This window comes from Varanus komodoensis, unplaced genomic scaffold, assembly GCF_004798865.1.
Source record: "Varanus komodoensis strain SLA01 unplaced genomic scaffold, ASM479886v1 scaffold4, whole genome shotgun sequence".
In the NCBI taxonomy this organism is placed as follows: Eukaryota; Metazoa; Chordata; class Lepidosauria; order Squamata; family Varanidae; genus Varanus; species Varanus komodoensis.
In genome coordinates, this window is record NW_025335941.1 from 9,829,818 (window position 1) to 9,853,142 (window position 23,325).

General features: G+C 39.1%; 1 protein-coding gene across 2 annotated transcripts; it reads right to left on the reverse strand.

Annotated features, from left to right (window-relative positions):
* Positions 1–331: 331 nt before the first annotated feature.
* Positions 332–22,336, reverse strand: PWP2 (PWP2 small subunit processome component). Of its 2 annotated transcripts, XM_044441459.1 has the most exons (21): positions 22,260–22,336; positions 20,342–20,454; positions 18,990–19,084; positions 18,597–18,696; positions 16,932–17,075; positions 14,878–15,013; positions 14,174–14,400; positions 12,783–12,926; positions 11,780–11,850; positions 10,236–10,372; positions 9,544–9,692; positions 9,020–9,167; positions 8,151–8,301; positions 7,522–7,702; positions 5,848–5,995; positions 3,959–4,067; positions 2,964–3,029; positions 2,451–2,669; positions 1,999–2,149; positions 1,604–1,678; positions 332–1,040 (listed from the first exon to the last, which is right to left on the reverse strand). In XM_044441459.1, exons 1-21 carry the CDS (start codon positions 22,275–22,277, stop codon positions 881–883), a joined length of 2,742 nt encoding a protein of 913 aa, XP_044297394.1. In that variant the 5' UTR covers positions 22,278–22,336; the 3' UTR covers positions 332–880. The 2 variants fall into 2 exon arrangements, with proteins under 2 accessions (XP_044297394.1, XP_044297395.1); XM_044441460.1 differs by lacking the exons at positions 20,342–20,454; positions 22,260–22,336 and having other exon boundaries at positions 18,597–18,634; positions 18,990–19,054.
* Between the last annotated feature and the right edge of the window lie 989 nt (positions 22,337–23,325).

A 23,325-nucleotide genomic window follows, 5' to 3' on the forward strand; every position in this document is an offset into this window, starting at 1 on the left:
GCCTGCCTATGGCACAGATTTTTAAACAATAATTTTACAATGACTTTCAATTTTAACTGCTATTTCTGCTTATTGAGTGTGACTGTATTTAAAATAATTATTTATTAATGTATTTTGTGGTGGTAGAAATACTATTGAAGGATGGTATAATAAACTTTTAAAAAATGATATTCCAGTAAGCTACATCTCCACCCCCATGACTAAAACACCACATGCATCTTCTGAACTTCATTTATTTTAGCCTGCGGTATTAAAGCATTGCTATAGTTATAACAGAGTTTCTTCACGGTTTCCATTCCAGCTACAAGGTTGGCACAAGAATACCAGCTCATTTGTTATGGAATTTTTTTAATGTACTGAAGTACACTGTTACATACCAAGTCTTCCCAAAAGTAATTAGATGACATAATGGTCTCCAGAAACCCCATGAGACAATGAACTTACATTCCTTTCTATTTTAACTGAAAAACAGGCCTTGCTTTTCTGGTACACATCCAGATCTAAATCTACTTTCAGTTAATTTTAGACCCCAGTGGTCCTTGTATTTACCCTTTCCCCATAACTGTTTAGTTTTATACAATGTTTTTATATCAAAAATAATGTAAGCAATTTGCCAACTAAATCCACCCATGCACACACATGCAAGTCCTGTGCATGTGTGGAAAGAGGCAATCTGCAATACCACTGCCATACTTTTATACATTTTATCCAAAGCAAGCAAAAAGTCATGGTTTGAATGTAACAGCATAAAGAAGCTGCAAATTCAAATAAACTGTACAAAATAAGCCACTATGAGGGCTGCTCAATTCTCAGTGAATACCACTGCTTAAAAATACCACTGCTTAAAAAAGTTCTCAAAAATTAATCCAACAAGTATTTTTCATGAAAGCACATCGGATTCTTCCATAAGAGAGTCATTATTGCAGTCTTCAAAATTCTGTAAATCTTCACTATTTTCAGATGCATCTGCTCTACGCTTTATACCCCGTTGTTGGGAAATGGACAAAATATATTTCATGTTGTAACAATTCCAGTCACAACTGTAAAAAAAGAAAGACCATTGGAAAAATGTTTAGGGTAGGTTAAACCAAAGCAAGTAAGAATATATGTAACAATGTTATGTACAATCTAAGAATGTATAAACAACAACAACAATATATAAAGATGGAGCCAACAGCCAGAGGTAATATGACTTGGGACTAATTCACACATGCAACACATATCATTTGATTATTTTGTTCTTATCAGTGAAAACAAATGTGAAAAGTGACCTCAATGAAAGAAATATAATGTGATACAAATAAAAAGAGCTGTTTCTGTATTTTCTGATACTATCGGACCTTTTCGCATTAGCTATTGTACAAATAGACTAAATACCATCTTCACAAAGCAACAGGAACTAGGAAGTGAATGAGTATCCACAACATTTGCTGGAAGAAAAATCACATTTTAGGCTGCCAGGTAAAATCCTCCACAAGGGATGGGAAATGGGACAGAGGAAAAATGGAAATGTAAATAACACAGATACTACTGCTGTTCTATAATCATTCCTATGCTATGAAGGAGAGAGATTGTTTAATGTAAAATGCAGTTGAGTACATACAGTTTGGAAAGATCTTCAAAGTGATGTTGAATGCTCTTCTGAAGGAACTGAATAGTTGGCAGCAGTTTTCCTGACCTGCAAAATCACATACACATAAAACCCATTAAACATCCCTGTTTATACAGTCATTCTTAAACTAAAAATGATAAAACTGCTAATTTGTACACGTGTAAGTGAAATAACTACTACTTATAGCAGAGAGTTAGACAGATACCTAAGGAGATATATGCATGCTTATGCACATACTCACAGAAAAGAGGGAGATTGAATTGAACATAATACTAAAGGTTAAGTGGATCCGACAAGTGCTGATGAAAAACCATTGCAAAGTATATAGGAGGGCAAGTTATTAACGTGTCACATTCTCATTTTCTTCTAAACCCAAGCTAACTAACCTTGTTTTTAACTTGCATCCATGCAGCATGAGCAAACTCTGAGTCCACATAAGGTAAAATTCCAAATGATGAGATTTCTCAATTGAAGAAGCTAAAAATTCAAGCATCTTTTCTATGTACAGTTCAGGGAGTGAAGAGCAGACTACTTCAACTGTATAAAAAAATGATAGTTTATTGTCAAATGAGCAAAAACACAATCTGTAAAAGAACAGATCATACAGGATGCACTCTCTGTATTTGCAACAAAGAAAATCAGGGAACTCTTATACCATATGACATAATGTTTCCTCACTTCTTCCTTTATATTCTTGAAATGGCCACTAAGTTATGTCAAACACCAGAGATCATTTGGGCCAATCTGTGCATATGGCAACCAGGTCTTGATCCTAACTCCAGGACCTATGACCCTCTGCAAACTTCACATTACACTTGCAATGGGCAGTCCAGCTTACTTTCATTATATGGCACAGTTTCCAGAACCTCCTGAATCAGTTTCTTCTCATTGAGTCGAAAAGCCATGACAATAGCCTTGGTGTATTCCTTCTGATGCAGTACTTTGTGTATATTGCCAGGTGTGATGTCAATTTCTAAGTCAAATGGATCAAAGATAAGACCAGAATCTAAAGAGTAAATAAGGAGGCCTTCTGTGGTGGTTGCTGCCCAGCTGCGTCCTGCAAGAGAAGCACTGGTATTACTAATGTTGCACATGCCTAAAAGGAGGACAGGCGAGAGCGCAGGAAACCACATACCAGATCTAGGAAGAGAAATAATCTGTATGTACAGATGGCTTTGTTGGTTATTATAAAGCGATTTACAACCAGTCAGACAATCTACTGCGCGTCATGTTATAAAGTAACAGTAAGTGATCAGTATGATTATGGTTACATTGCCCTAAGACAGTCACCTTATTCAAATTAACTTCCACAACATGACCTTAAAATACCAGTACAAAAAGCAAAACCCACCAGTGGGAGAGAAGCGGAGGCAGGTGACTCTTATCTCAGGTTTAAAATGTCGAGAACTCATGTCACCTGGAAACAAAGCAAAATACAATTTGGTCTCCTGCTACCTTTAATATAGAATACATGACACACCAAATTAATTTCAGTAAGCCAGCAATAAGAGTGAGGAAGATGGCATCTAAGTACACAGGAGTTCATGACTATGTCAGTTTTCTGAATGTAAAAAATAAAAAATAAAAATCTAAAAATAAAAGTAAAATGCAGAACACGAGAACTATATTTTCTCTTCACATTCACTACCACCACTGAACTATACAGATAAAATATCAGTTAGTCACCCATTGTGGCAGGAGTAAGGAAGATCATTCAGCCTGAGTCACAGAGATGGTTTTCCCCAAAAGAGATGTATGGCATGGGGGGTGGGTGCCCCATGCAAACATGCTCCCCAGAGAGATTCGCCTGGCGCGCCAACGCTTCTTTCCTTTCAGTGTCAGGTGAAACCCTTTTTGTTCTCCCAATATTTTAATTGTTAAGTGTCTTAATTGATGGCTTTATAATTGTATCGGATGCTGCTTCACTCCTTACTTCTATTTTTATTCTACTTGATTAACAGAGTTGTAAACACAGAGTGAAAATACAGTACTACAATGCATTGGACTGGAAAATTAGGCACTGGAACATATTCTATCTAGAGATATCACAGAAATACAAGTGATTGCTGTAGCTAACGCAAACGGAAGAAATATTCAACTTTTCAGGTGTCCATGACAATGAGTTTTGCTTCCTTATGGATGCTGAATACAGACATAATTCTATTGGTCTGCAAGCGAAAACATTTGGTCATCATTTTAGCAAGTGAGAGCAACAAATAATGTACAGAAGACTTTTTTTAAAAGTGCTCATCCTTTTCATTCCATGCTGACTCAGCAAGGAATATTCCTAGCTCATGTGGCAGTAAGAACAACCTATATAGCTGATTGCTATGAAGTAACAGATACCTCTTTTTACTCCTGGAAGAGGGATGGCAACACTATCATCATCCCCAGTTCCTTCATCTATCAATGCCATACTGCCAAATTCAGTCATTTTCCTACGATCCAAGTACTCCTGTAAAATAAAAGAAATGACAATAGCTTCATTTAAATCAAATATACACAAATTCATATGAACTGTTTGGAATTTCTATTGTGTTTCAAAATACAACTGCAGTATCACATCCTACAGTGGGTTGTTCAATCTCCATTCCTCTCAACCAAAGCAAAGTAGTGATAAAAAGTTCCTGGATAAAAAGCAAAGCACTATAAAGACAGCAATTTTAACTCAGACCTGAAATAAATAGCAGCGCCTTAAAACAATAATGCTTCAGAAGAGGCACACAACACTAAAACAGACACTGCCTTAAATCCATATCTAACAGTTATATCTTTTTTATTTTTACTGTTAAGTAGTCAAGAGTTCCCAGTTTGGACTCTAGTATGGGAGATAGTGAGATCAAGTTCCCTGCACCTATTCTAGTAAAAATGAAAAACATGACTGCTAAATGTAAATTTAAAGTAATATTTTTGTTATAGCCAAGTCAGAACACAGATCTGCATTCCTTGGTCCAATGAGTGAATTCACTCTTTGGTTAGTTTTGAGCAAGCAGCAACTAATGTACTTTCATTTCATGATTTCATATAGTTCAGAGGTGGGTGGAATGTAAATCAGGACCTGCTGGTAGATCTCTGGGTGATTTGTAAGAGACTGACTCAGGCTTTCCAAAGTAATGCATTTAAGAAGCTCTTCCTGCATAAGTCACATTAAAGGTAAAGGTTTCCCCTTGATGTTAAGTCCAGTCATGCCTGACTCTCAGGGGCGGTGCTCATCTCCGTTTCCTAGCCGAGGGAGCGAGCATTTGTCCGCAGACAGTCTCTGTGGTCATGTGGCCGGCATGACTAAACACCAAAGTGCACGGAATGCTGTTACCTGCCCGCCGAAGTGGTACCTTTTTATCTACTTGCATTTGCATACTTTCGAACTGCAAGGTGGGCAGGAGCTGGGACGGAGCAACGGGAACTCACCCCACTGTGCAGATTACCCTAAGTCACATTAGGTAGCTAAAAAAGACCTTCGAAGGAAAGCAGCGGCACATTTTTGTATGAAAGAAATGGTGTTCCCAGACTCTAGATCACAAAATCTTGGGCTGAACATATACTCTGAGACAACCTTTTCCTTTATTATTTGCATATGCCAGCGTTCTTCATTTCAGTCTGATTGGTAGACCTCAAAGTTCTACTATTTATTTTATCAGATTTACATCCTGCCTTTTTCTTTTTTAAATAACTCAAAGCAGCTTACATCATTCTCCTCCTCCTGCTCTCAATCTTATCCAAACAGCAATCCTGTGAGCTGGTTAGGCTGAGAGATTCTGTGACTGGCTAAAAGTCATCCAGTTGGCTCCATGGCTGAGCAGGGAGTAGAACTCAGATTGCCCAAGTTGCAGACCCATGCACAACACCACACTGCCTCCAGTTCTCGTAAAAAATGGCAAAGGCGATCCTCACAAGTCTAACAGCTTCTGATACAGGTCATCTTATTTTTATTTATTTATTTTATTTATTTAAAACATTTCTATGCCGCCCCATTCGCTGAAGCCTCAGGGCGGCTCACAACATAAAATTAAAATATAAAACATTCAAATATACAACAAATTAACAATAGAGAGTAAGTCGCCCTGGCCAGATAAAATAAGCAAATAATATTAACAATTAAAATGACGTTTAAATAAAAAGGTCTTCGCCTGGCGCCGAAAAACAAATAACGACGGTGCCAGGCAGACCTCTCTGGGGAGCGCATTCCATCTGCCCAAATACACACACAGACACACACACAAAGCTAAATGACTAACCTCCATTGCATCAAAGGAAAGATTGCAAGATATTTCAAATTTCTTGATAAGGATTTGTTCCTTGACATGATAAATACAAACGAACTTTGACAACCCTCCTGCCAGAATACACTGCCCATCTGCTGAGTAACACAGAGTAGTAAAAGATCTGAACGAAAGGAAGGAAGACAAAGACAATATACATAAGTAATTTTGCATAGATCTTACAGCTTAAGCTTTACACAATTTAAACCTCTTTCCTGTGTCATTCAAACATCAAAACAATTAGCTTTGCATTGTATCTCTTCTACACATTTTAGAGAGCATTACCTTTTAGAAAGTTTTAGCTTTTCTGCCATGTAAGCAGCAGCAGTAGTCAGGGAATGCAATAAGATGTTGCAATTTATTCCCATTTACTAAAAGAAGTACTGCGATGTCGAAGTATTTCAATGTCCATCTGTAAAAGGCTATCCCATTCCCACCCACAAGGTCTCCTCATTTCCTTTCCAACTGTCACTTAGCATTGTGAAACTCCTAGTGCTATGAAGCTTTCTCAAACCTCATCGGGCTGAGGGACAACTACCCCCTTTAAGATATTTCAAAATATTTTTTATACTTCTGCAAGCCTTGATTGTTTCAAGCATATTGAACAACTCATGAACAACAAGACTTCTCTCCTCTTCCCACTTTGCTCATGACCCCATTTTGGTCCCTCTTTTGGCTTTCTTCCTTTCTCCCTCTGCTCTTCATTTATTTTTATTTTATTTATTTATTAAAACATTTCTATGCCGCCCCTTGCCAAGGCCTCGGGGCGGCTTACAACATCAAATTCGTGGCTTCTACAAAGGTCTCTAAGCAGCATGCTGGTTTGCCACCGATTTAAAAAAAACAGGTGCTAGAAAAGTATACAAATATTTTAATAATTTCTCCCCTAGTCTTTGACAGGTACACACTTGCACCTGAAATTACCAAACTTCCAGATCAGTGTCAAAATAAATGTCTGTTATTAAAGTAAATATTGACACTGACCAAGGAAGGATGAAAATAAGTCATTTCATTACTTATTTAACAGTTATGAAGCAATGACCTGTCAAGCAAAAAGTAAAACCGTTAAAAGATATTTGCTAGTGAAATGGGGTGGCAAGTATATCACTTTGTTAGACCTGAAGTGTGAATCTGACAGTTCTTAGTATCCTCCACCTCCAGTTAAAACTGTAAGTACTTGGAAAAGAAGAAAAGTGCATCCCACCCTATTTAATGAACACAAAGTTTTAACAGTTTATGCTTTTAAAATGTTTCTTTAAAACAGGATTTTTCATAGAGCTAAATAGGATTTTTTGACAGGGAAATACATAGATTTCATGGCTGCATATATAAATATCTGATTGATATGACCCAAGTTATCAACCAGATATTTACACTATCTCATATTCAATCTTTTACCTACAGGCAGAAGTCACATTTAGTTTAGAAAAGGAAAGGCTTTCACTCCCAGATTCCAATAATCCCATGGGAAACACAAGAGCCTTAAAGGAATTATGCAGTGCAAAAGCTTCCTACTCCTACATTCAAGTAAGCTTAAGATACAATACAACCAGTTATTTGGATGGTAATAATAGACATATAAATATAATAAATATTCCAAACTCAAAGGAAGATAGTTTTTTCATAAAAATATTACAAAATTCTACTTACTTTCCCTTAGCAGCTTGCTTGGCAGTTATCTTGTCCAACTCCTTTCTTCCCATCTGTAGGTCATGTCGCCCCACAATGGATCCAGTCTGTACTGCATTTTCATGATCCCAGAAAGTTATCTGCCCATCGAGGGACGCAACTGCAAGTTCATTGCCATCGGGGCGAAAAGCAACAGTAAGCACTGCAAAACACCAGAATATAAGATCAATGTCAAACCTTGTTTAGGAAGCATTCCTTTATATATGGATGGACTATATCGCCCTCAAATTTACAAACCCAGCCAGACTCACACAAAAACCCGATCCAAAATCATCATCTACTTACACTTCCAAGAAATCCACGCATTTCATGAGTACTGTTACATTCACACAATGTTACACTGGAACATAATGGTTTAATTCCTGCATTTGTTCATTCTGTATTTCTTTAGTTTTAACTGTTTCAATATGATTTCTAATATGATAAGTTATATTTTGAGTATTTGCTAAAAACCTCACATTTCTTCCTAAAACCATTTAGGAGTCTCCATATGACTGAAGCTTCAAGCAGCCAAGGTATCCCATAATCACTGCAAAGACATGTGCAACAGTGATGCATAAATGTATACAAGACATGTTCAAGATATTTACCATCTGTGTTTAGTGCCAGGGTTTCTTTGGTCCTCCAGCTATCCAGCATATCCCATAATCTGACTGTTTTATCCCAAGAGGCACTTGCAAGGAGACACTTCATTGGGTTAAAACTGAGACTGCTGATGGGGCCTTCATGACCAGCTAGCACCTAATGCAGGGGAAAGTACATAAAAAGATAGGAAACGTATTACTAATTCTTTATATAATCTTATACCAAAAAACAGATCTACCTCAGCCTAGAGGGTGATTCCAAGGTCACCCACTGCAAGAGAGTTTATTATTGGGCTATAATTACAGAATTTAAAGATTACTATGACATGTGCCTTTCAGATCACATTTTATCTGGCAAACTGTATGATCTAGTTATCTCATTCTATTAATGCACATGCAGTTTAAGACTAAAAGCAGATACACTAAGCAAATTGGTGGGCAGATACAATCAAGAGCCAGGATTCCAGGATCAGTGACATTCCAGTACACTCACACTGCAAACAATATGTCCCAAAATAACAGCCAAGAACATTATACCACTAGGTAACTCATCTGGATACAGTCTTAAGGACAAGCAATTGAACAAAATAAGATGTTTGACCAAGGATGCTGTAAAAGCTACAAAGGCATTAGATGTATAATTCAGGTGTGATATCGCTTAACAAGAACAACTGAGAGGTTCCCTAGACATGTGCCTTTTTTCTGATGATTACTTTAAGCTCAGCATATACACAATCTTTAAAGATGTTTATGCATTACTAGTACTTATAAACTATTTCTCATTTGAAACAAATCCCCATACAGTAGGCCTCAATAGAAAGACTTTGAAAATAGGTTTGGAGGGGAGGGGAGAATAGAGTATGCCAGTTCCTTACATCTAAGAGTCGGCCGCTCTGCATTGACCATACAAATACTTCAAAAGAGTCCTGGGAACCAGCTGAAACAATCTCACCACTGGAGTCCACAGCCAGGCAAGAGAACTGGGTTGGTCGTGGGGAAGTGAAGGTTCTGAAATTGCGGTATCTGTTTAAAGTATAGAGAAATAAGATTTAAGAACTGACTTCTGTGCTTAGGTACTTTTTGCTGTTAAGAAAAAAAAATCAATGGAATTACAAACATGGAAAACCCCCAAACAATTAATTTTGATTTTCATTTCTACAAAACTAGACTTTTCTGTTTGATACATCTGTTTCTGACACTAGGAGTGATTCTGACATGCAATACTTTGAATGGTAAAATGTTCACATGTTAAGTAGCACAACTGCTACAAGAGAAGTATACAACAGAATTTGCACGTTTGCGTAAGAATTTAATTAAAAACACTCATTCTAAATCTTCAGGTTTCAACTCCAAGCAAAAACTAAGTTGGAGAGACTATGAGGCAAAAGAATGAAACTACCTGTGCAAATCAAAAGCACGCACAGTTCCATCTAGGGAAGCACTCAAAATGACATAGCCTGAGGAGGTGAATGTTACAGCAGATACACAACTAGTATGTTCTGTAAAGGTGACAAAGCAGAAACCACTGTTGGTGTTCCATACCTTCACCTGCAAATGGAACAGAAAAGTTATTTCAGTAAATTGCAGACATATTCTTTTTCTAGGCCAGAAAAGCAAGCATAAACAGCTCACCCTGACTCACTAAAACTACAACTCTGCATGCCATACTGAGTAGTATTAAAGCCTCAGGGAACTTCGCTAGCTGTGTTTGAGAACAAAATACAGAATTATATATCCCAAAGGTCAAATAAAACTTATCTTATTCCACTCTGGATGATAAATCTCTCTAGGTGTACTCTAGGGTCAGTACAGCCAACTTAGAACATGGTTGACTTCACTGTTAAGCAGCTTTGTCACTATATTCAAAATACACTCTAATGTTTAAAATCAGCTCCATAGCAGAACCAAAATAAGTACATACATAAGATACAAGGTTTGAGCCTCTAAGAAATATTTGCCCAGATTCAGAAAAAAAAGTACAACATTAGCATTATGACAGGTTCTTTCTTAATAGGATTATGATTCACGTTCAGAAATAGTGGATTGTAGAAAGCCACAAACTGAACTTTCACCAATAATGGCAATACTTACTTTCCCATCATCCCCACCAGTAACTAAGTATTGCCCATCCGGAGAGTATGCAAATGACACCATACTGTTGAAATGCCCTTGTTGCTTCAGCACATAGGATTCACTTTGCCATTCCCAGACCAGGAGCTGACCCAGACCTGTCCACACAAATGAAAGGAATGCTGGGCAAGAAGTGCAGATGCAAAGCCAACTATTAAATCTACACAGTTTCCTATAATACTATAGTGTTACACAACCATTCAGCATTCACAACAACATACAAAATATAGTTGATGTGCATCCTGGTTTAACAAACGTAAACTGCCAACTATTTCAAAATTAAGATAAGTATCTCCATTTAAGAGATTGCAGTTAATAAATACAGACCTATTGTGCCATACGGGTCCTCAGAAAGACACCCTGAGCACCCACAAAGTATATTTTACTCATTTTCAATATATCTACTTATTTCATTTTTATACCATCCAACATCCAAAGCTATCAGGAGGGTAAACAAACATTAAAATTAAACAAATGTCACACACATAGAGATTTATATTCATCCAAATCAGTGACTACACATGACCTATTCAAATATGAAAATAGAATTATCAAGCAATGATATAGCCTTGCTCTTTCTGTCCACACAATCCCTTTTCTGGCTAATTTCTCTCCCTTATCCATCCCATGCCTTTTCTTCTCTCCTTCTTAGGCCCCTGCACTGCTCTTTCTCACCTACTCAACCCTTTAATGGTGCAGTTTCTCTTCATACCAGATTCTAAACTCACTATTTCACCCCCACTCCTTAACCTCATTGTTTATTCCCCCTTCTAACCACTAGTCTTGCTCTCTCTCATCTCTCTACCCCTCTGCTGTACTATTTTTCTTGGTCTTCTAACCTCACCATTGCTCGCCCCCGCCCCCTTTGACCAGCCAGGCACCCAGCCACATCTTCCATGGGAACCATGTTGCAGCAGTACAATCAGCAGGTTGGCAAATTCCTAATATATCCACAGGTTCAAAAAGGCTGAGAATCCCAGCTGTAGGTAGTCAACAGTAAGGCCTGCACCTGTTCAGTGACAGCACTAACCAAATAGATGACAGACTTTTTGCATATTTGGGATTCCTTACACAGGCTTGCACTTGCCCATATTCACCCAGATGAACGATGCTGGAAATTATATTAAATATACACAGTTACACACAATTGCTGCAACAACAAGATTTGCAACAATGGCAGTCATCACATGTAACTAATGGGGCTGCTGTACTTTGAAAACAGATGTGTTACAAGCTATTGCATACACAGGAATTGCTGTCATGGAACGGGGGCAGAAAGGAAAGATTAACAATAAATTTGTATAATTTACATTGTTCTTTGTTCTAAAGGCAACACTGAATTTTTCCCTAGCCTTCTAAAAACTAAATTACGTTGCATACTAAAGAGACGTTTTTATCTCAGTGTAAAGTTTCGTGAAGTTAATGAAAAGGTTATTTTAGCATCACTGATTGCATGAACAAGCTCTCACCTAGTTACATAACCGATTGCACAAAGAGACCCTTACCTGCACATCCAAAGGCAATCCAGTCACCAGTACTGTTGACAGAAATGGAAGCAATTCTCTGGTCTGAAATGCTAAGACAAAAAGATGCACAAGGCACCAGTTAAAGCTGAGTAATAAGAGCAAGAGCAAAGCTAAGCATCTCGGTTCTTAAGTCAAACTTTCAGACACATATAAGATCATGCATTAAGTAATACTAAATACTGTTGGACTATTGGTGGAATATAAATGTAATAATAAAATAAATAAGGAAAGAACAATTGTCAGTATGATTTAGAACAACATCAAGTCAGCTAAGGTTCTACAAAATGGATCCCTCAAGTTCACTCCAGTGAACTGTACAAAGAAAAATTCAAAATATTCACATTATCACATTGTTTAAGAGGGCTAAATAGTGCTGCTTTGAGAATATATCTGATTTCAGCAGAATAACGAAGTCTATACTAGTCAAATGAGTTTCATCCTTAAAGTCAGTGACTCGCAATTGTTGAACATCGTGCTTAATGAACATATTTCTGTTATTACGTATACCTGTCACTAGCTGTAAGCTCAAAGTTTCAATAGCTTGTACAGTAGCCCACACAAGAACTTAACACGCTATCTCACAAAAGAGGCAAGAGGAGGCAGTCTGCTGCATTATACTGACCTGAAACCCTTTGAATTAAAATGTACACGTGCAAATTTCATGCTATATTAATTATATATAGCAATATCCATGAAATCTATCCATGGCATTAGTAACAAATAAAGAATCCATTAAAAGTAATTAATGGACATATAAGGAATCAGATTCAAATTGAGCTTCACTAGTTTCCTTTATTCCAAAACATTTCACTTTCTGATCATGTAAATTCCCTCCGTTCTCCTAGGTCACAATCCTATGGTTACTAGATGCTGTCAGAGGAGATGTTGGAGCCTGAGCTCTGATCATGGAAAAAAACTATACCAGCTGCAGCTTTTTTAAAGGTCACATTTGTTTTCAATAAGCAGCAATATCAATATTAACCTTAAAGAATGGATGAGATTGAATTCTGGAAGCTCATGGAGGTGAAAAATTCCTGAAGCAAAGCCAGTGACTAGCAAGTGAATTTTCTTATGGTAAGCTGCCGCGGTCAAGGAGTTGAAGTCCCCTTCCTTATTGAAAAAGTATCTGGAAAAAAAGGTATTACAACCGGAAAAAGTTATGACATAACACAAATTTAATACAATGTGCTTTCAATATTCAGTTATCTTTGTAGCAAAGAATAGTTGGACAAACAGGAGAAAAAGCAGTAATTGTTTATGGAACAACCGTGTTTTGGATATGCTAATGTACAAAAGGTTAGGAAAAACAGTGGCAATTAAAAATATACCCCCAAACTCAGTATATAAAGCCAAACGAAGCACGACAGTTTCTCATGATAACCAATATTCTTTCTCCTAGGTGACTACGACCTTAGATTTCTACTTAATCACCTCCAGCCAACATCTGTTCCTATCATTAACATTGGTCAAATCAATGTAATAAAACCATTTTAATAGTAGACATTGGTGACTTTTCTATACATTATATCTAAGTAGACCGAGCATTTGAAAAAGAAAGGACTGTATACTCTCCAACGGTGCAATCCTATGGTCTCTGCACTTGATGGATGAGACCCTCTGCACAGAGATTTATGTGCATCCAATGTAAGTTGTGGCAATAATTCTTATTGCCACTACACTGTGACTCTGCATTGCAGCAAGACATACATTTTTGGCCACTTAGATGAAGTGCCATGGAATGGGAGGCAAGGGGGCTGGGGCACTGTAAACCACTGGCCCCACCGCCTCCCCATCCCCAGGCCATTCCCACAGCATGCTCAGAGGCCAATTTCTCACTCCAGAGGCAGCCAGCATGATTCTTCCCATGGTAGCTGCAAGGCCACCAGACCCCAGAACTGGGCTTCTGTATTTGGAATCTCAGGTGTGAGATTACAGGATCTCAGCACTGGTATTCTGAATAACTCTATGCCCCACTCCCAACAATGCCAGGATGCCACAGGTTTGTACCCCAACACTTACAATACCTGAGTTAATACTTAAAGAAGAATTTGGGAGCAGTTGCATCAGGTTCCACCTAGAAAGAAAGGAGTTATGTGCACATGATACTCTCCCCCTGAGTGGGACCATCCTCACATTCTAATCATTAGTAGGCAATAATCATTGATTCAGAAGAAACGTTCTACGTATTAGCCATATGAAACCTTGGAATAGTCTTCTGAATACAAGTGAAGGAACAATATGAAGTATTCTGATACAGCTCTTTTGTTTTCCCCATTTCAAGGAACAGTCTAAGATATACACTGGCTTTGAGTGCCAGACAAAGGTGCTTAATACAACAATTTTTCCTATGACTTTCTCTGGAAAATTACTTACTTGGCAATACGAGAGTATTTCACTTTCTTTTGGCGTGCTTTTTCATTTGCATGTACTTTTCCATGGACCTCTTTGCCCTTCTCTGCTTCAGTCAACTCTTCATCATCTAGGTCTTTTGCCGATTCCTCATCCTCAGACTGACCTTTCGGTAGTCTAGATTTCAAACCATCTAGCTCTGTATCACACTCCCACACACATAAAGCTCCATCCCGGCTGAGAGTGTACAACTAGAATACCAAAATATAATGACTATGATCATCACACAATAGAAGTGGCCCTTAACAGGTGTGCTGCATGCAAGCTATTCAACTCAACTTGGCCCATAAGGCTGTAATCCTCTAGCAACAGATAATTATTAGATGAAACTTTTAAAACAGTCTTAAAATCTACCTGTGTAACAATTACAAAAACACAAACTTCATATGCACTCTTATTTTGGGAAAATAAAAATGTTTGAATGTGTGCAATCTAATAAATTTAATTATTTCAATGAACAATATGCCTTGATGGTATTGTATTTATTGGTATTTTATTAGCACTATACCATTTTTTTAGAAGAATCATACAGCACATAAATATTTGAGAGGAATTTCTGCACAAACACAGCTCCTCACAGTCTTATCTCATATGATCATCAAAAATAAATGTGCCAAACCCCAATCAACATGAAAAATATTGTGAAAAATGTATTAAATGGTTCTTACATCTAGACTGTGTTCTTCAAAGAAACAGGCAACAATTGCATCCTTATGACCTGCCAATGAGTAATAAACCAGATTGGCCCATCGTTCTGCTCCAAATATCCATGTTGACATATCCTTGCTGCCTACTGCAAAACATCTACAATTTTAAAGAAGAGATTAGAACATTATTTTGTGCATCTCTCAAAAAGTAGTTAGTACTAGACAAGTGTTTATGGACAACTGTTAGCCTTGGGAAAGACACCAAGAAATGAATAGACACAACTGAAACAAGTGAATATTCACTTCCACCATCACAGGAAATCTCCTGTTCTCAGAGGAAAACAACCCTTGGATCCAATGCATAGTTTCCACCAGCAACACTTCTAAATAGGTGCTCCTTCCAGCTAACTAGTTTAAACTGGAATATGTATTCAGGCAATGCTTTACTGTTGTAGGTCAAAGTGTAAATATTCAGGATATCACTGGATACACAAAACTGAGTTTACTAAACAGATCAAGGGATATTTACACTGATTCTGAAATGGCTGGACAAAGTTCTAGAAATCAAACCACAAAGCCATTTTCATAGATTCCCTGTTTTGCTGGAGTTCCTTTAGCTTGCCCCCACCCCACCCCACCCCACCCCACCCCACCCCACCCCACCCCACCCATCTACTCTGGAGAACTGGAATAATGTAGGAGGTAGTACAAAGGGACTGTATAGATAAGAGGGAATAAGTAATCACAGAAAGGCTTCCCTGGATTGAAATTCCTTCTGCAAATGGAAAGACTACCTCCATTATTATTACATTTATGTTGTTGTTAGTCGCAAAGTCGTGTCCAATCCATCGCGACCCCATGGACAACATTCCTCCAGGCCTTCCTGTCCTCCACCATCCCCCAGAGTCCACTTAAGCTCATACCAACTGCTTCAGTGACTCCATCTAGCCACCTCATCCTCTGCCGTCCCCTTCTTCTTTTGCCCTCAACTGTTCCCAGCATTACGCTCCTCTCCAATGAGTCCTTCCTTCTCATTAGGTGGCTAAACTATTTGAATTTCATCTTCAGTATCCGGCCTTCTAAAGAGCAGTCAGGGTTGATCTCCTCTAGGACTGACCGGTTTGATCGCCTTGCAGTCCAAGGGACTAGCACGAGTCTCCTCCAGCACAATTCAAAGGCCTCAATTCTTCGGCGCTCAACCTTCCTTATGGAAGCCATACATTGCAACTGGGAAAACCATAGGCTTGACTATACACACTTTTGTCAGCAGGGTGATGTCTGCAGTCCCTGTCTGTGGTGATCTTGGAGCCCAGGAAAATAAAATCTGTCACTACCTCCATTTCTTCCCCATCTATTTGCCAGGAAGTGAGAGGACCGGATGCCATGATCTTAGTTTTCTTAATGTTGAGTTTAAAGCCAACTTTTGCGCTCTCCTCCTTTACCCACATCAAGAGGCTCTTTAGTTCCTCTTCACTTTCCGCCATTAAAGTGGTATCATCTGCATATCTGAGGATGTTGGCATTTCTCCCAGCAATCTTAATTCCAACTGGTGGTTCATCTAGCCTTGCCTTTCTCATGATGTGCTCTGAATGTAAGTTAAATAGGCAGGGCGACAGTATACAGCCTTGCCGAACTCCTTTCTCAATTTTGAACCAATCAGTGGTTCCATGTTATACACCATCCTTTTTCCTTTTGTGAGGAAGCCAAAGCAGCTTACAAAGTTCTGTTTTATCCTCACAACAACCATCACATGAGGTAAGTTAGGGCAAGAGTTAGGGACAGGCCCACAGTCACTCAGTGAGCTTCATGGTCAAACAGGGACTAGAAGCTAGATTTCCCAGGTCCCAAGTCCAATGCTGTAACCACCACACCACAATGGTTCTTAGCACCACTGGAACTAACTTTAATAAAAAAGCTTATTAATGAATGGAAACATACAACAGACTATAGCTGTATAGAAAACTGATTAGGGCAAGATTTTAAAATATATCATTGGAAGTGAACAGCACAAGTTCCACTGACTTTTAACCAATTTGATCATTTTGTGTGATATGCTGACAAATGGCAGAACTTACTTGGAATCATCAGTCCAAGCAATGCATGTTGTTTCATCATATGCACCATAATAAGTAGTGTCAAGGACAAATGCATTAAATTCTCTTTTTTTCCCTGGGGCATGGTACATCATGGCCACTTTATCCTTTGTGACAACAAATTTCCTGTTACACATAAAATGAAGAGTAAATTTAATGTACATAAAATTTCAGCAGAGAAATAAAAATCAAGAGGTAAAGTCTAGCAATGTTAGATAAGACACATGCGGAGAAGTAAAGCTGTGCAGACTTCTTACAACAACAGTTATAAAAGTATACATTTACAGTGTACAGCATAGGTGAGCAGCTTGTGGCCCTGCAAATGTTTGGCAGTAGTTGAATTCCTATCAGCATTAGGCAGCATAGCTAATTTCGTTTTTATTTATTTAGAACTTTTATATACCACTGTACAGATTCTGGATAATGGTTTAAATGAATGAAGACTAATATATTTTTAAAAATCTGTGACTAGTCTATCAAGAAAGGCTTTTTGGGATATACACATTTTAAGGGGACACAAAAAAACCACACAATGTTGGTGACTTTCAGAGAGTTTCACATAAATAGACCCTACGCCCCCCATGAGACTGAAGGCTGTTCAGGTGGACTTCAATTGGGTTACAGACCCATGTGGAACTATGAGAAACATCCCATCCGGTAATAATGTGCCCAGTAATAATGAGGGATTATAGGACTTATGTTCCAAAACATTTGAAAAGCCAGGAATAATCTAGGTCAAATCTAACCCCTACCACTAATCATTTGGTGATTTCCTGATGTCTGCATACTTGCCCCATTTGAAAAGGCTGAAATGTATCTCCTAAGGCTTAGTTATTGGCAGAAAGTTTTAGATTAGAATGTTATGCATCCTTAGACAGAATTAAGGCTTATAAATTCCAGCATTCCAGGCAGGGGTATGCTAGGAGCTGTAGGTTTTTCTCTGTCTAAATATGCATAACAGTAAAGGTTTCCCCTTGACATTAAGTCCAGTCATGCCTGACTCTAGGGGGCGGTGCTCATCTCCGTTTCCTAGCCAAGGGAGCCAGCGTTTGTCCGCAGACAGTCTCCGTGGTCATGCGGCCGGCATGACTAAACACCGAAGTGCACGGAACGCTGTTGCCTGCCCACCAAAGTGGTACCTTTTTATCTACTTGCATTTGCATGCTGTCGAACTGCAAGGTGGGCAGGAGCTGGGACGGAGCAACAGGAACTCACCCCATTGTGCAGATTCAAATCGGCGACCTTTCGATCAACCAGCCCAGCAGCACAGCGGTTTAAACCACTGCACCACATACTGCACCCTTAATATGACTTTCTGCTTCACTTCCATTAACTACTGGAATATCGTTTCCAAGAATTTTTCTGAAATTGTCCTTGTGCTGAAAGTGTTTGACAGCCCTGATTTATAGCAGAAAAAATATTTCAAATAACTATTATATTACACATTTTCACAGACTGAGCAAACTACAGTGACTTTCTCAATGGGAAGGCAGTTCAGTTTAAAAAAAAAAAACCTTTCCTTGTGTCCAATAAAAAAACACATTTCTTTCATCCCTACCTGCATGACAAGCACAATTTATTCAGGTATAACTAGTACTACTATTATTTAAATACACTGGAAGTAAATAAAAACAAAGCTCCTCATACCTTCCATTTGGGGAAAAGCAGACACTATGCACTGGTTTCTGAAAATGGAAACGATGTATCACTGCTTTACTGATCAAGCTGACAAGTAAGGCAGCTCCCTCTATAGAGAAAATAAATATTTGAATCTTTGAAAAATGTGTTGAAACATTACAAACAGCATCACCTCTGTGTGAGAATATTAACTAAGGCAAAACTCTTAACTAAAATATAAAATTAATTTTATTTAAGGGAATCTAATTCAAGCAAGCATTTTTTATTGGAAACCAACAGAACATACATATAAAACATCAATACAGTACTTATTTGTTCTTAAACAAAATCTAATCCTAACTTCAGATATGTTAAGGTACTTTCTGGTTTGAACATATTCCTTAAAAAGAAAAATACAAATACCTTCATCAACTAATATTGCAAGATTTCCATCTGGAGAGAGTCCTATGCATGCAATATTGTACTGGGTTGCCACTGGTAATGTTTCAGACTTGTTACTGGAAGAGAGGATAGAAAAATAAGTAACATGTCAAAACAGCAACAAAATAGTAATCTACAAATCAGTAATTTCAGTTACACACTGCTGCTCAATTCAGGAAAGTGATCTATGCATGGGAACATGTTTCTTCACACAGTACCATGTCATCCAGACTTCCCGTCTCAACTTCTGTAACGCGCTCTACGTGGGGCTACCCTTGAAGACGGTCCGGATACTTCAACTGGTTCAAAACAGAGCTGCCAGGCTGCTGACGGGGACTGGGCGTTGTGTTCACATGACTCCAGTCCTCCGTCAGCTTCACTGGCTTCCCATTGAAGTCCGGGCCCAATTCAAGGTGTTGGTGAGGACCCAAGCCGTTTAGGGCTTTATAGGTCATCACCAACACCTTGAATTCGGCCCGGACTTCAATGGGAAGCCAGTGAAGCTGACGGAGGACTGGAGTCATGTGAACACAACGCCCAGTCCCCGTCAGCAGCACTGGCTTCCCATTGAAGTCCGGGCCCAATTCAAGGTGTTGGTGATGACCTATAAAGCCCTAAACGGCTTGGGTCCTGGTTACCTGAAGGAGCACTTGCATCCATATATGCCCAGCCGCCCCTTGAGATCGGCGGGGGAGGCCCTTCTCCGGGAACCCTCCATGAAAGAAATTAGGAGGGTGGGTACTCGGAGGAGGGCTTTCTCTGTGGTGGCGCCTAAGTTATGGAACGCTTCCCAGAGAGGTCCACCTGGCGCCGTCATTATTTGTTTTTCGGCGCCAGGCAAAGACCTTTTTATTCAAGAGGCATTTTAACTGTTAACATTATTGGTTTTATCTGGCCAGGGCGGCTTATTTTATACTGTGTTGTTGTATTTTTAATTTAATATTTATATTTTTAATTTATATTATAATTATTTTAACTTAATGATGTGAGCCGCCCCGAGGCTTCGGCGAATGGGGCAGCATAAAAATGTTTTAATAAATTAAAAAAAAATCCAACATATTTGAGAACAGAGAACACAATCTTCCCCATTGTTAATTCAGTAAACTAGTCATTAGCTCATCTGATTACTTTAAGAATTATACATGTTTCTTTCTTCATTGCAGAAAAAGGGCTTCAGAAAAGGTCCCAAGAAGCCTTTAAAAAAGAATACTTAACATGCTTCAGGGAGGTGTTGAGGGGATAATCTTAAACAGGAGGGACAGTAACACTCCACTTTCTTTAGCAATCATGTGCTGTTTGAGACAGCTGTTACAAATAATAAGGAAAATACATACTTCTTTAAGTCAAAGATGGTAATTCTGTTTCCCACAGGACTAATCAGAGAGTTTCCATCTGGAGTGAAATTCAGGTTTCCCCGGTGGTAGACTGTACCTAACAAATTGGAAAACTACAAAAAAAGAGAAGTGAATTGTTATTGAACCAGAAAAGTGATGCTGTGCACCAATATGGATAAAACAGAGGTGGTGCTTAATTTGGACAAGACAGAGGTACTCCTGGACAGTTAAATCATGAAACAGAGATTCCTGTGCTTAATGGGGTTAATACTTCTCTTATCAGCCCAGGATCACAATTTCTTAGATTCATCCTAAACCAGGATGCTCAGGTTTTGGTAGTTGCCAGAGCTGCATTTGCACGGCTGATGCTAATTCACTATTTGTGTTCCTGGAGATGCTAGATCTTGCCACAGTGTTACGTGGCTTATTCATATCTTCTTTGGGCTACTGTGATGCACTCTATATGGAGCTGCCTTTGAGTAGTGCTTGAAAACTTCAGTTAGTTCAGAATACTGCAACCAGAGAGTTGACTGGTGACTGTTAAACAGAGCCTATGATTCACACACTACAGTAGCTTCACTTCCTACTGGTTGTCTCTGGGTTATGAGCTATAAAAATTTATAGAACTTGAGATCAGCGTATCTGAAAGACCATGTTATTCCCATACAGGCCTGACAATTTTTTAAAATCTTCAAGGGAGGCCCTTCTCTTGCTATCATCAAGCATGTTCGAGCAGATGAAAGAAAAGGTATTTTTCCATGGCTGCTCCTAGACTTTTAACTGCAAGCCAGGAGAGGTTAAGATGGTCTTCTCTGTTCTTCTATCACCCCATAAAGACATTTTATACAAGTAGGCTTCTGGTATGTAGCTGGTTTGCTGTTCCAAGTTTTTTTAAGTATTTGGGTGCTGCCTATTTCTTTCTATTGCTATGTTTTAAACTTTAACTCAATGGTTTAATTGAAATGTCTTTATATTTTACAGTTTTTAGCCACTTTTTATGCCCTTTTGGGCAAAAAACAAATAAAATAAATGAACAGGTTACATTAGCTCCCCCAAAAGCAATTTCCAAGAGTGAAACAGAGCAAAACTTAGGAGAGTCCGCACAATAGAGATGAGAGAAGCACATATATGATTTGAAGCAATTCACTCCTGAAAGCTGAGAGAAAATAAGCACATGAAATACATAGTTAAATCCAAGATATATTAACCACTCACATGTTCCCATATCACAACTCCCACCATATAATTAAATCAAATCTTACATCACTTCCAGAAGATGCCCAACTCAAATATTGTCAAGTGGTGCAGAAAATGATTCTGAAACCAAGATTTCCAGGGCATCCCTGGGGCCCAAGGAACATACTAATCACAAATGTAATTGACTGTCTCCACTGACTTGTGATAGGATGGCATAATGTGAAGATGCAGGCAATCTCTTGGGCAGTTTGTACCTATTATTCAGTGAGAATAAGTTCAATAGTGTTGAGCAGGGCTGTCAAGGACAGTATAGTTTAGAGAATACCCGTTCATATGATCGCCCTGAGTCAACGCTGACTTGAAGGTATGCATCAGTAACAACATTCAGCATGGAAAAGGAAGCTGATAATGAATGCATCCAGCCAGAGAGGGGAGGGGGAGAAAGGCCCCATGCCTCCAAACGGCTACTGAAAGGCCCAGCCCAAGTTTCATTCCCCGAAGCCAGAAACACACTTTGTTCCATTTCACAAGACATCTATCAAAAGCAGCAGCGGGAAAGGAAAAGAGAGAGCCAGCTTCAAGCCGCCTAGGGGGAATGGGATGCGGGAAACTAAACAAAGGACGCCGCCCGACCAAAGAGCGGGTCTTTTCCAAGACGGAGAGATCGCCACACTCAAACCCAAGCGAAGCTGCCCCTTCCTCCCGCACGCTGCTCGCTCACCTTGTAAGCGAACTTCATCCCGACCGCCCTCGTGCTAGCAGCAGCCCTCACGCACGCAGAAGCACGAGCCGCACGGAAGGGCTTCCCCATAGATTTCCGGGTCAACAGGAAATGGTTGCCGGAACAACGCTCCCTCCGCGTCCGTACGGAAGGGGCGGGTTAGCAACAAGGCCCGGACGCTCAGCGTTCCTGGTTACGTTTCCGCTTGTGTGCTTCGCTTTAATAAGGTTAAGCAAAAAAGCGAAAAGTTCTGAATATAGGCTTTCTACGCGTGGGATCGGGTGATGAAGAGCTAGACCCACTGATCAGAATCTGCTCGCCCTCCTGAGTGTCCCCTGGCCGTTCAAACAGAAATATGATAGTAGTAGAAAGTGAGGCAAATAGGTTAAGCGGACATCAAGGGGGTTTTCTCCACCCCGCCTTTTTTTTCAGAATAGGAATGCAAGTTTTTTCTCGTCTTGCCTCATCTCCAACGCGAGCACGTTTAGTGCTCTTATGTTTGGCCTAAGAATAGGTATTAAATGAACATACATTTTGGAATGTCATTTAAAGCAGTTTTACCCTACCTTTCAAAAGCTTCCCTACAGTGGCTTGTAATGAAATATAAACATTACGTTGCCTTAACTCTTCGGTGACAGTGCTTACGATTTCAATTCTGTTTAAATTGTCCCTCCACTTCCTTGCCCTCCTCCCCAATCCAAGGTCTCACCCTTCTTAAAGTGGTTGTGGTTACATCTAAAGCAGGGGTAAACACTTATGTCCCTCCAGCTGTTTTGGTCTAAACCTCTCATCCGTTCTCACCAATATAGTCGATGTTGAGGGATCATACGAGTTTAGATCTAAAGGGCTGGGAAAAACAGCTGGGAAAAGTCTTCAAGTGCCTTTTCTGCTCTAATTTTATGGGCTGCTGCCTTTCTTTCCAAGGCTTGATCAGGCACAGCATGTACATACCAATTCTAATTGGGCTTGTGCTTCTGTAGCCAAAACTGTGGCCTCCAGACCCGAAAGTGAGTTATTTGCATATTCCGAGTAATTGCTGAAGTACAAAAACGTTTGCTTTAATTGG

Excerpts from the sequence above, each read along its gene's own strand:
- PWP2 (XM_044441459.1), bottom strand. Across the intron at positions 10,373-11,779 it reads GATTGCCTTTGGATGTGCAG|GTCTGGGTCAGCTCCTGGTC; the intron begins GTAAGGGTCTCT and ends TTGTGTGGACAG. Across the intron at positions 4,068-5,847 it reads TTTCCTTTGATGCAATGGAG|GAGTACTTGGATCGTAGGAA; the intron begins GTTAGTCATTTA and ends TTTATTTTACAG.